This window comes from Rhamphochromis longiceps, linkage group LG14, assembly GCF_057381845.1.
Source record: "Rhamphochromis longiceps isolate RC_006_pf linkage group LG14, R_longiceps_female_GT1.1, whole genome shotgun sequence".
Classification (NCBI taxonomy): Eukaryota; Metazoa; Chordata; class Actinopteri; order Cichliformes; family Cichlidae; genus Rhamphochromis; species Rhamphochromis longiceps.
The window spans coordinates 30,652,673-30,665,061 of NC_140570.1; the positions used below are offsets into that span (position 1 = coordinate 30,652,673).

The 12,389-nt window shown below is 41.2% G+C and overlaps 1 protein-coding gene across 1 annotated transcript; it reads right to left on the bottom strand.

Moving 5' to 3' along the window:
• Positions 1-6,116: 6,116 nt before the first annotated feature.
• LOC146654390 (dehydrogenase/reductase SDR family member 11-like) lies at positions 6,117-12,344 on the bottom strand. Its single transcript, XM_085379440.1, has 7 exons — positions 10,345-12,344; positions 8,619-8,828; positions 8,292-8,386; positions 7,475-7,604; positions 7,265-7,357; positions 7,116-7,181; positions 6,117-6,999 (listed from the first exon to the last, which is right to left on the bottom strand). Exons 1-7 carry the CDS (start codon positions 10,564-10,566, stop codon positions 6,958-6,960), a joined length of 858 nt encoding a protein of 285 aa, XP_085235566.1. The 5' UTR covers positions 10,567-12,344; the 3' UTR covers positions 6,117-6,957.
• Positions 12,345-12,389: the final 45 nt, after the last annotated feature.

Below are 12,389 nucleotides of genomic sequence, written 5' to 3' on the forward strand. Positions count from 1 at the left end.
CCTGCGCTTGAGCAGGTCATGTTGATGATAAGTAATAAATGGGTATAAAATCCTATTGGTCGGTTCCTTCTTGGAAAACATTCCATTTCCAACATTTCTTGGAAAAGCACTCAGAAGTCACAGTATTTATTGTATTTGTTTTTAAAGCAGTGTAGTATAAAAGGTTGATTCTTAGTTCAAACATTTTCCCTTGATTTTTTTCCTTCTGGCTGCAATGAATTTTTAAAACAATCTTATTATTTTTTAGGTCTTAATATATGATCCTAAAAAAGCAGAGCATTCCGTGTGTCACGGCCCGAGGCCTCTCATCAGAAGGGTGAAAGGTACCCTTCCAACGTGTTTAAAACAGGGCACCTACTTTTATTTGTAGACCTTATATGAACTCTGGGCTATGTTGTGGGATTGTCTTTATTATGTAGTTTAGATTAAGATGGTTTAAAGTTACTTGCTATACGTTATGGGTTCTTTATGGGCATTTGAGTATTCAACTACTTTTGTTTGTATTTAGAAGTGATGGGCCATTGGACTCTAACTGCCAGTTACCTCTATCTGAATTCTGTACATCATTAATACACGTTCAATTCCTTTTCTCGTAATTTTTTTTTATAACTAACGTATTAGTAATTAGACTCTGCAACCATGTTCTACCGTTTTGTGCTAGTCCTGGTCGTTTTTCTCAGTTTATTTCTACTTTTTTCACCCGTGTCTGGGGACCCAGAGCAGAGATCCTTTGTTTACAGTAAGGATCAGCTGTTAGCGCTGAGTCCTGCAGCGGTACTGCCGGCGGACAGACCCGATATTCCCAGCGAGCTGAGGAGGAAAAGACGGGGGTGTCGTGCTGGGAAGGAGCGCCGTCGCCCGAGAAGGAGACGTTATCGACCATCTCTTCCTTCTGTAATTATTGGAAACGTAAGATCTTTGCCCAATAAGATGGATGAGCTCATGTCGCTAACCTGGTCACAGAGGGAGTACCGGTGTTGTGCCAAAAAGTGATTGTCTGCCAAAAACTGATTTCCGGTATTTGCCAAAAACTGATTGCTCGTATTTAAACTGCTATAAGTAACTTGTTGGGCTATAATATGTGAAACATATGTCAAATGCATCCCTCATGGATGACATAAAGTCATCTTGAGCCACAAACAACATTCGTGTAACAAGGTAGAAGCCGCAATCAGTTTTTGGCAGTGACTTTTATATAACCTTTATTTATCCAGTTAAAAAAAATCTCATTAACATTAAAAATGTCTTTTGTAAGAGTAAGTTGGCCAAGAGGACAGCAGAAATGGCAGCAAATATTACAATATTTCTGTAAAAATATTTTAAGTAGGGATAAAGGACCGGATTGGTTATAATGTAAGTACAATAGCAGAGAGTTGTAAAGATACTTGAAAAACAGATATTGTTTTAATTCTCTATATAACCCCTTTGTAAACCCTGTTCACCGAAGTCTATTTACGAACATACGTAAAGATATTACACATAAAAAAATACACAGAAACATTGGAAATCAGTTTTTGGCAGACAATCACTTTTTGGCACAACACCGGCAATGTAGCATCATGATGCTAACGGAGTCGTGGCTAACATCGCTAACTCCGGACACAAGCGTGACACTACCGGGATTCCAGCTGCTGCGAGCGGACAGGACCAGAGACAGCGGTAAGAGGAAAGGAGGGGGACTGGCAGTTTTTGTGAACGACAGATGGTGTAACCCTGGGCACATCACTGTAAAAGAGCAACTCTGCAGCAGAGACATTGAGCTGTTAGCCGTTAGCATGCGTCCGTACTACCTGCCCCGGGAGTTCTCGCATGTTATCGCGATAACAGCGTATGTCCCCCCCTCGGCCAACGCGGATGCAGCCTGTGACTCTCTCCACTCTGTGGTCAGCAGACTGCAAACACAATCACCGAGAGCCCTTCTCATAATATCAGGGGACTTCAATCATGCCTCACTGGACTCCACACTGCCCACCTTCACCCAGTATGTGACCTGCCCAACCAGAGTCAATAAAACACTGGACTTACTGTATGCCAATGCAGAAGAGGCATACAGTTCATCACCTCTCCCTCCCCTGGACAGATCTGATCACAACCTGGTGCACCTTGTCCCTGTGTATGAGCCCTTAGTGCGCAGGGAGCCACCAGCCACCCGCACAGTACAGAGATGGTCAGAGGAGAGCGAGGAGGCTCTTAAGGATTGTTTTGAGTCGACTGTGTGGGAGGTGATTTGTGATGACCACGGTGAGGACATCGACAGCCTTACTACATGCATTACTGACTATATAAACTTCTGTGTGGATAACACTGTACCTACCAGGACTGTACGGTGTTTCTCCAACAACAAACCTTGGATTACCCCAGAAATTAAAACCGTCCTCAAGCAGAAGAGGAGGGCCTTCAAATCCAGAGACAAAGAGGAGTTGAAAAGGGTGCAGAGAGAGCTGAGGGGACTGATAAGGAATGGGAAGGAGCGCTACAGGCAGAAGATGGAGAACCAGCTTCAACAAAACAACGTTGGTGAAGTCTGGAGAGGCCTCAGAACCATCTCGGGCCACAAACAGCAGAACTCTCTGCCTGGGAGGGATGTGAGATGGGCAAATGAACTGAATCATTTCTTCAACAGATTTGACTCAGCCATGAGGCAGTCTGCAACATCGGCTGCAGACTCACCCACCCCCACTGCTGCTGTTCCACCTCAGACACTTCACACCTCCTCTATTCACCCTGCTCACTCCCCCCCACCCCCAACAACAGCATCCAATACACACTCAACACAAGGCTCCAGCCTGTCTCTCTCAACCACCCAGGTTAGGAGGGAACTGAGGAGGATTAATGGCAAGAAGGCAGCGGGTCCAGATGGCATCAGCTCGAGGGTCGTCAGGTCCTGCGCGGACCAACTGTGTGGGGTGATGGAGCACCTCTTCAACCTGAGCCTGAGGTTGGGAAGAGTCCCACAGCTCTGGAAAACCTCCTGTGTTGTACCAGTGCCAAAGACTTCACGCCCCAAGGACCTCAACAGCTACAGGCCGGTGGCTCTGACATCCCACCTGATGAAGACCCTGGAGCGGTTGGTCCTGGCTCAGCTTCGGCGCCTAATAAGCTCATCACTGGACCCACTTCAGTTTGCCTACCAGCCTGGCATTGGAGCGGATGATGCCGTCATTCACCTCCTACATCGTTCCCTCGCTCACCTGGAGACCGCTGGAAGCACTGTGAGAATCATGTTCTTTGATTTCTCCAGTGCCTTCAACACCATTCTTCCCTCGGTTCTAAAGGACAAGCTGGTGAACTCTGGCGTGGACCATCACCTCACTACCTGGATCCTGGACTACCTCACCGACCGACCACAGTATGTGAGGACTCAGGGCTGTGTGTCGGACAGGGTCGTCTGCAGTACGGGGGCCCCACAGGGAACGGTTCTGGCTCCGTTCCTCTTCACCATCTACACTGCAGACTTCTCCCACAATTCCACCCAGTGCTTCCTGCAGAAGTTCTCTGATGACTCTGCAATAGTCGGCCTCATCACTGATGGGGACGACAAGGAGTACAGAGGTCTGACCCAAGACTTTGTGGACTGGTGCCAGCTGAACTACCTCCAGATCAACGCCAGTAAAACCAAGGAGCTGGTGGTAGACTTCCGCAGGCACAAGCATTCTCCACTGCAACCACTGAACATCCAAGGTATGGACATTGAGGCTGTGGACAGCTACAGGTACCTTGGTGTTCATCTGAACAATAGACTGGACTGGACTCATAACTCAGACGCCCTCTACAGGAAAGGGCAGAGCAGGTTGTACCTGCTGCGGAGACTCAGGTCGTTTGGAGTGGAGGGCCCACTCCTGAAGAAATTCTATGACTCTGTTGTGGCTTCTGCTATCTTTTATGGCGTGGTCTGCTGGGGCGGCAGCATCTCTGCTGGGGACAGGAAGAGACTGAACAGGGTGATCCGAAGGGCCAGCTCTGTTCTAGGATGCCCTCTAGACCCAGTGGAGGTGATGAGTGACAGGAGAACGGCGGCTAAGCTGTCATCCCTGATGGACAACATCTCCCACCCCATGCAGCAGACTGTGACAGCACTGAGCAGCTCCTTCAGTGGGAGACTGCGGCACCCACGGTGTGGGACGGAGAGATTTCGCAGGTCTTTCCTCCCCACTGCTGTCAGACTCCATAATAAAGACTTTAACTGATCAAGCACACACATCCATACATATGCAATAATACTAAGTGCAATAATCCTTTCTGTCATCGTTGTATTTTTACTCAGTTGTATATAGTATTTGTATTTGTATTCTATTTTTATCTTATTGTATATTTATTTTATTTTATTCTACTGTATATAGTATTTTATTTTATTCTATTCTGTACAGTTGTGTACTGTATTTATTCTTATTGTATTCTAATTTTTGCCTCATAACTTTTGCACTGTCCACTTCCTGCTGTGACAAAACAAATTTCCCACGTGTGGGACTAATAAAGGTTATCTTATCTTATCTTATTATTTAAATGATCGTTACTTATTGAACTTATGTTATTTCATCAGGGTTGTGTTTACTGCCAGATTCTTCATGTGGTCAATACTGGTTTATAAGGCATTTCTATTGCTTGGGACACCAATCTATTCTGACTTTAAGAAGAAAAGGTTTCTTCATATATAAACTGGACATGTCAGATATCAGTTATTCAGATTACTTTAGCTGACTTTAGCTGACAAAGATATAATTGATCTGCTCTTTGACACTGAAGATTAAGATTCGTATTTTCCTTTTTATTTTTTTGTAAAACAACACAGTCAGTCATGCCCATGCATACCATTTATCATGGTACTGCTAAATTAGCAGAACAGCAAAGATATTCTCTATAACACTGTTGAGACTGTGCATGTATGGGTGCAGCAACCTGAGGGAGCTGGGCTAAATCTGTCTAACCTGAATGGACAGGATTTGCTGTCTCATGCTCCCAACAGTGACAAATACACAAGCAAAAAGCAAAACTAGAGAAAAATCATCCAGGAGGGATCAGAAGAGAGCAATGGCCTCTGGTAAAACTGTTTGCAAAACCATTTCATTTACAGGGGTTGTCTTGTTGTTGCCATCTCTTCAGGGCACCATGGTTACTGTCATGTGCACAAAAGCGGATTAAATGGATTCACAACAGATTATGCTTCCTAGATGGGGTCAGTGATATGTTAAAGAAATCGCTCATTAAGGTCTAGTAGCTCACAAATGTCAGCAGAGTGTGACAGAGTATAAAAACAAATATAAAATCGAATTAATATTTAAACCACGCTGTAAAAAAGAATTACGTAGAAAAACAGAAAATGTCCTGGTAATTTTCTGTTTTGACTTCGCTGCACTCAAATGAAGTCCAGAGTCACCAGATTTCAATCCAACGGGATGTGGGAACTTAAAAGATTCACATTACGGATGTGCATCTAAAAAATCTGCAGCAACTGTGTGACCAAAATCTTAGTAGGAGTGTTTCCAGCACCTTGTTGACTCTGCCATTTAGAGTTTAAGCCGATCTGAAGGCAAAAGGGGTCCAACTTTGTAATAGCAAGCTGTATCTAATAAAGTGGCTGGTGATTGTTTTTCAGGCAACACTTTAACAAAATTTATATTTTATTACAGCAGTTAATTATGTTGATCATTTTCATGAACGAGTGTTGATGGCTTTATCTTCTCTCGTTTCATAAAGGATGCCATGGATCAAATGCCAAAGGAGGAACGCCCCTTTGAATTCAAACAGCTCTTACTGTGGCCGCCACATAGACATTTCTGTCACTTCACTCAGTTTGTGTGTTCTGGGAAATTCAATATGTTTAAATAACATAACATAACATTAACATTCTCAGGACTTTTTACATTTACTTTCACATGTATTAGTAGTATGTTATTCATTAATGGTATCCAAATATTTCAGCTATTTTTCAGCCCTTTCTGTGCCATACAATGTATAAATTTAATTTCCTTTAAATAATACATAATAATTATGTAGATACATAATTTTCTAATAAAAAAAATAACAGAGTGCAACAAAGTTTCCTTGAACACCATTTTATTAGATAAGTTAGTGAAATTATTCAGAACAAACATCATAAAGTTATATAAGGACCAGATCATAAACTGTCCCCTGTGTTTCAGTCATTACTCACATTACCTGTGAGATGCTACTCTGTAAGATTCCCTGAAGTACACTATCATATAATTAGCAAGAACAACATGACCTTAAGCTATAGCCCCACACACTGACACAAATCCCTAACTTACGTGGATACGCATTTCTTTTAGCGTTTAATTCTAAACGCTGAAAACCAGCTCTAACACTGTTTAAAAAAAGACTGCCACTGTGATTACACTGTAGAAACAGGTAGAGTGGGTAGAAATGGAACCTCCAACCTCATCACTGCATTTGTTAGATGTTTAAGATGAGGCTCTGGCTGCTGGGCAGGGGTTAGCATATACTCAGCTTTAATATCTCTCTGGGCTTTTAACTAGCCTTGTGTTTGCATGGTGTGTGTGCAGATATTTGCAAAGAGCTAATGTTGAGTTAGTTGTATAATGCAGTTGCTTCCATCATGGATGCAGTTTGTGCTTTTACCATTGTGCTCTTGTCAATTCATGCAAAACAAGAAATACAAGTAATGTCCTTATTTTTACTCCTCAGAAGTTGATTCCCATTTTACAATTTTCCTGCTGCTTACACACGAACTAAAATCAGCTGGTTATAGAGCAACAGCAAGACATGATTAACAGTTTTTTCTTTCTATTTGGCCATCCTCCAGATGATTGGAAGAACCTTTAAAAGGCCAGTAGTGCTATAATTGTTACAACTGTGTTGTATTACTGAAAAATGTACCGTAATCTGATTACAGCAGCATGTTACACCCAATGCTGGTCGTCAGTTTCATAAAGGAGAAGAATTGGTCTTATTAATTCAGGAGCGTCTCGTGGTGCAACTCTAAGACTTCTGCTCTGTTGCTAACATCTGAACCTCTCCAATCTGAAAGAAAAGTTATGTTAATGTTACCTTTTTATAACACCACATAATACAAGAAAACAAAAAAAGTTAAATAAGTCACAATTAAAAGAAAATGAAAACAACAGTAAATCACAAACCAGAACATGAGGAGGGGCACCGAGCACGTATATAACAGCGTTGACAACGTCTTTTGCTTCCAAAGGCTGCAAGAGAAATGAAAATATTATTTTTTTTAATCCGAGTAATCATCTAAATAGTACATGAACTGCCGAAATAATAATCTTACCTTATATGCAGAGAAAACTCTGGCTTTTATATCTGGATTGTTGCTATAGAGCCGCAAAGGAAATTCAGTCTTCACTAAGCTGGGAGAAATGCTCTGCAAAAGAGTAGATACTGAAAAGAACTTCAGGAAGCATTGTGCATGTGTGTCATAGAAGCTTATATTGGTGGTAAAGGCAGCCTTGGAGCTGGTTACAATGTTTTAAAGCCTTACTGTGGCTCGGATATGGGTGTTTTCTGCACGGAGCTCCTGCCTTAAGCCCTCAGTCAGAGCGGTTACAGCAAACTTGGTGGCGGTGTAGAAATGTGCATCAGCAAGGGGAATCACATGATGTCCACATACACTAAAACAGCAGGCAATTTGTTAGTTTTTACACAGATGGGCATTAAACAACATGTATTGATCTTTAAGTTATTCCTTTAAAGCCATGTCTGATTGATTCAAGAAAATCTGTGGCCCACCACAGAGCTGTATCAGGTCTGTAACAATCATTTTGTTTTGATGATTTGATAATGATAATTCCTGAGCTGTGCACCTTTTCCAGCGCAGACATTTTTTCTGTGTGTTCCATGTGGGCCAAGAGGTTTTTGGATTCTCTTGGCTGTTTACTGTTCTGTTGTTGGTCCTTCAGGGTTTCATTTTCTAGCCATAATTCCTGTTTGGTTTTCTGTGATTTTATCATCAGCTTAGATTTTGCTTTCTTTCATATTTCTCAGGTATAGTTATCATTTAATAAATCAACAGATTAACTAAATCACTTTTTTCTGATTTAGCTCAGCTCTTATCCCTGACACTTTTTCTTATGGACTGTGTGCTGGCTAAGAATAAATGAGGCATCTTTGGTTCCTGCCCTCTGCCTCTCTGCATCCTGCATTTGGATGCATCTCTTCAAGATTCTAAAACCGTAACAGTAAGTTTTTCTATCATTGTTAATGTAGCAGGAATGTTGTATTATAACTATGTGTAGATGAAACCAACAGTGTATGCGACATGCGGGCTCGTCATTGTACATCAGCAAATAAAAATGCACCTGTTTATGTTTATGATGTGCCCATCGTCAACATGTCTCTCTTTCATTGACTGATATGCTTCACGCGCGCAGATACTCAATCCAAAAACGTTCACCTGCAAGAGACCGAGAAGAAGAAAAAAAACTTTACATTTAATCATTTCTTCTTGTGCACAAGTGTAAATTAACCCACAGTGTTAATTCTTACTCAGGTGCAACATTAAAAGCACTGATAGGTTACATTTATTATTTTAATGTATTGTTCTGCTGGGACACCCTTGATGTTACTTTGAAAGAAATCACAAACATCGCTGCAGACCAATCCAGGAGATAACACTGAGCTCTTACATCCATCATGTTCTTCCAGCCGCTGGTTTTGCCACTTAGCAGCGGCTCTGGGTGAGCCAAGCCGGCGTTGTTGATGCACACGTCCACGCCTCTGTGCTGCTCTTTGATCGCTGCAAACATGGACAGAATCTCCTCCTCGTTGGTCAAATCACACTTGAAAGGCACCAGAACACCAGAGTGGCCGGCACTCTGACACTCTGCTGCCAGTTTCTGAAACCAAGCAGGAAACAAAAACAGACTTCAGAATCCCATGTGTGTTTAATGTATGTAAAAATCGTTCACAATTTAGATTTATATAAACTTAGTGTAAATAAGTAGATTTAAGTTTTCACTTTGCATATCACCTCTAAGTTTACAGATTGAAGTCAACTGAAGAATCATTAACCAAAGTCTTAAAGGGAAAAAAAAGCTGCCGTTTTAACATAAAGCTGCCGTCATATTCTGTCTGAAAAGATGACAAACTTCAGGATTCCCTTTGTGTGTTTGCTCTGTGTTTCAATCTACCATTTAAACATTTACAGTGAGGAACATAAGTATTTGAAAACCCTGCGATTTTGCAAGTTCTCCCACTTAGAAATCATGGAGTGGTCTGATATTCACATTGTAGGTGCATTCCCTCCGTGAGATACAGCATTTAAAACACAATTCAGGAAATCACATTGTATGATTTTCAAAGAAGCAAGAATTCTGGCTCTCAAAGACCTGTTACTATGCCTTTAAAAAGTCCACGTCTACTCCACTTATTAATCTAAATTAGTAGCACCTGTCTGAGCTTTTTAAAGACACCTGTCCACCCTACAGCCAGTCAGACTCCAACTGCCTCCATGGGCAAGACCACAGAGCTGTCAAAAGAAATCAGAGATAAAATTGTGGACCTCCACAAGGCAGGAAAGGGCTACGGGGCAATTGCCAAGCAGCAATTGTTAGAAAACGGAAGAGGCTAAAGACGACTGTCTCCCTTGGACTGGGCCTCCATACAAGATCTCACTTCATGGGGTATCACTGATGATAAGAAAGGTGAGGAATCAGCCCTCAACTACACAGGAGGAGCTGGTTAATGTAATGAAGAGAGCTGGGACCACAGTTTTAGAGGTCACTGTCAGTAGAACACGTGGTCTCAAATCATGCATTGCACGGAAGGTTACCCTGCTCAAGTCATCACATGTCCAGGCCCGTCTGAAGTTTGACAGTGACGATCTGGATGATCCAGAGGAGGTGTGGGAGAAAGTCATGTGGTCAGATGAGACCAAAATAGAACTTTTTGGTCTAAACTTCACTTGCAGAGGAAAAAGAAGGATGAGTTGCATCCCAAGAACACCATCCCTACTGTGAAGATTTGGGGGTGGAAACATCATGCTTTTCTGCTAAGGGGACAGGATGAATGAGGTCACCATTCAGAATTCTTGCTGATTTCCAAGTGTTCAAATACTTACGTGCAGCAGTGCAATACAAATAAATTTTTGCTTGAGGCTCTTTGTGAACAGCTCACAAAGAGTATACTATACAGCAGGCACATGATTATGCAGTGATGCCTGCCAAAGACATTTTCTACATTTCTGTGGTTTTGAGGTGTGACACAAACTGTGAATTGCACAATCAACACATAGGTTTATGAGAAAAATACATCTAACTCTGCTGAAAAATGATCCTCATAGCATTAGATATCAACCAATACTTCGTGACAGAGTCACTTTACATTAAATTACTCCCCGCAGAAACTGCAAACCTGTATTTTTCCGACGTCCCTGGCGCAGCCCACCACTTTCATTCCGAGCCGTGCCAGCTCTACAGCTATAGCCGCCCCAATCCCGACCGAGGCTCCGGTCACCAAAGCCACTCTGCCCCGCCAGCGCTCCATCACAGCCCGGACGCCGGTGTTCAGAAAGAACAAGGAAAGAATCACAAGTATAAAGAGCGTGAGTGACGAGTGTCCTGTGATATAAAGCATTTATATAAACATCTCAAACATAACTGACACCGAGGCTGCAGCACATTGGCACAGCAGAATTCCTCCTCCTCCTGAGTGTACCCTGATGCCACGCTACGCCCCACGCTCTAAAACAGGTTTGTGTGCTGCATTAAAATCAGGTGCAAACATAGGAAAACAGATCAATCAGCTCTGTTGTTGTAATTAAATACTTCAAGGGAATTCAGATTGCACAAACTGATCAAAAGCAAGTAAAACTCCGACTTAAATTTAAGAGTCACATCTAGTATTAGTATTTATTTCAGTACTGGCTATACATTCCTTTGCACCATCTAATGTGCTTCTAAACGGACACAGGAAAAGTTGAGTTTATATAACGATAAATACATGGATAGATTTATGCAAATATTTTTAGGATTGGTTTGTTCACTTATTTGCAGGTATTAGTAATGTGGAATGGACATTATAGAAATATATATGAGCTATTTTACCACTGATTTATGTATTTTTTATCTTAAATATATTACTATGTTAAGCAATTCTTTTTGAATACTGAAATATATAATTTGAGATATTTTCATACTTAAGGTTTAATGTTTTACACCATAAAGTTTTTCTAACAAATATCCGTGAAGTGCAATTAGATAGGGAAGTACAACAAAGTTCCCCCCAAAATAATTACTTGATTATTTCATACCTTAGTATATAATGTCTATAACAACTTCATAAAACTGTTTAATGACAAGTTAAAATCATCTTCATAACTGTTTAATGACAAGTTAAAATCATCTTCATAAATGTAGCAAAGAAGTATAAAAAAAAAATTCACTCCATTATTTGACAAGGTCACATGGTGTAGTTCTATAAGGGCTGCTCTGTCGCTTGCACCTGCTTTATCGGGAGTGTCCTTGTAGAGTCATGGAGCAAATTCAGTCTCCAATAAACCAGAGAAAATGCACTGCAAAAAAGAGTGGATACTGAGGAAACTCAGAAGAGTTGTGCAGGTGTCTCACAGAAACTGAAATTATGTGATTAATGTATGTGAGAGTGGGAAACTCCAGCAGATCCCAGGAACAATATCAGACCTCTGTTCAGAAGAACACAGTCCTAGAAGAGCGCACCTTCATACTCCCAGGGTCTGGTAGAGGACCCGAGCTTTAAGGATAAACTACCCGCAGGAGAGAGAGGGGATTAAAAAAAACAATGAAGTCTAGTTACAGAGTTTCAAAACACATGGCATTTGTTTATGCCATTACTACACATTAACTAAACACACAAGAAGCCAGCAGGAAGCACATTAGGAGCAAAGCGAGCTGGAACACAGTGTGACACAACAGAGCACACAAGCAAACCGAGACTTTAAAAACACAGGACATGGAAAAACAAAACCGAAGGAAAGCAGAAAAGACAACTCACAAAGTAAAGCCGAAAGTAACCAACTAGACACAGCACTGTGAGAAAAACACACAGCATAGAGAAACATGTGGGAGGCTACAGTCAACTAAAACACAAAGAATCCACCTCTAAGACTACTTATCATTTTAAGTATAAAACAGAATGTACGATGCTGGAATACTGACAGAGACACAAAAAAATAAAAGAAACTCAGTCAATTAGTAATCAAAACCACAGCTTAAGAATAACAACGAGTCAGTAGGTTCACCATTTTATTTAATTATTTACATGTATTTGTGATGTGTCACTTATTAATATTACATAAATATATTTTCTATTTATTTTTGCATTTTCTTTTTCTAAAATTTTTACAATTATCTTACATATCTTGCTATACTTCATTAATACTACTAATGCTTAATTTCTCAAGTACATTTATACTTAAGGTT

Excerpts from the sequence above, each read along its gene's own strand:
- LOC146654390 (XM_085379440.1), bottom strand. The coding sequence starts at position 10,566 with ATGCTTTATATCACAGGACACTCGTCACTCACGCTCTTTATACTTGTG. Across the intron at positions 8,829-10,344 it reads GGGACGTCGGAAAAATACAG|AAACTGGCAGCAGAGTGTCA; the intron begins GTTTGCAGTTTC and ends GCTTGGTTTCAG. Across the intron at positions 7,182-7,264 it reads GAGTTTTCTCTGCATATAAG|CCTTTGGAAGCAAAAGACGT; the intron begins GTAAGATTATTA and ends TTTCTCTTGCAG.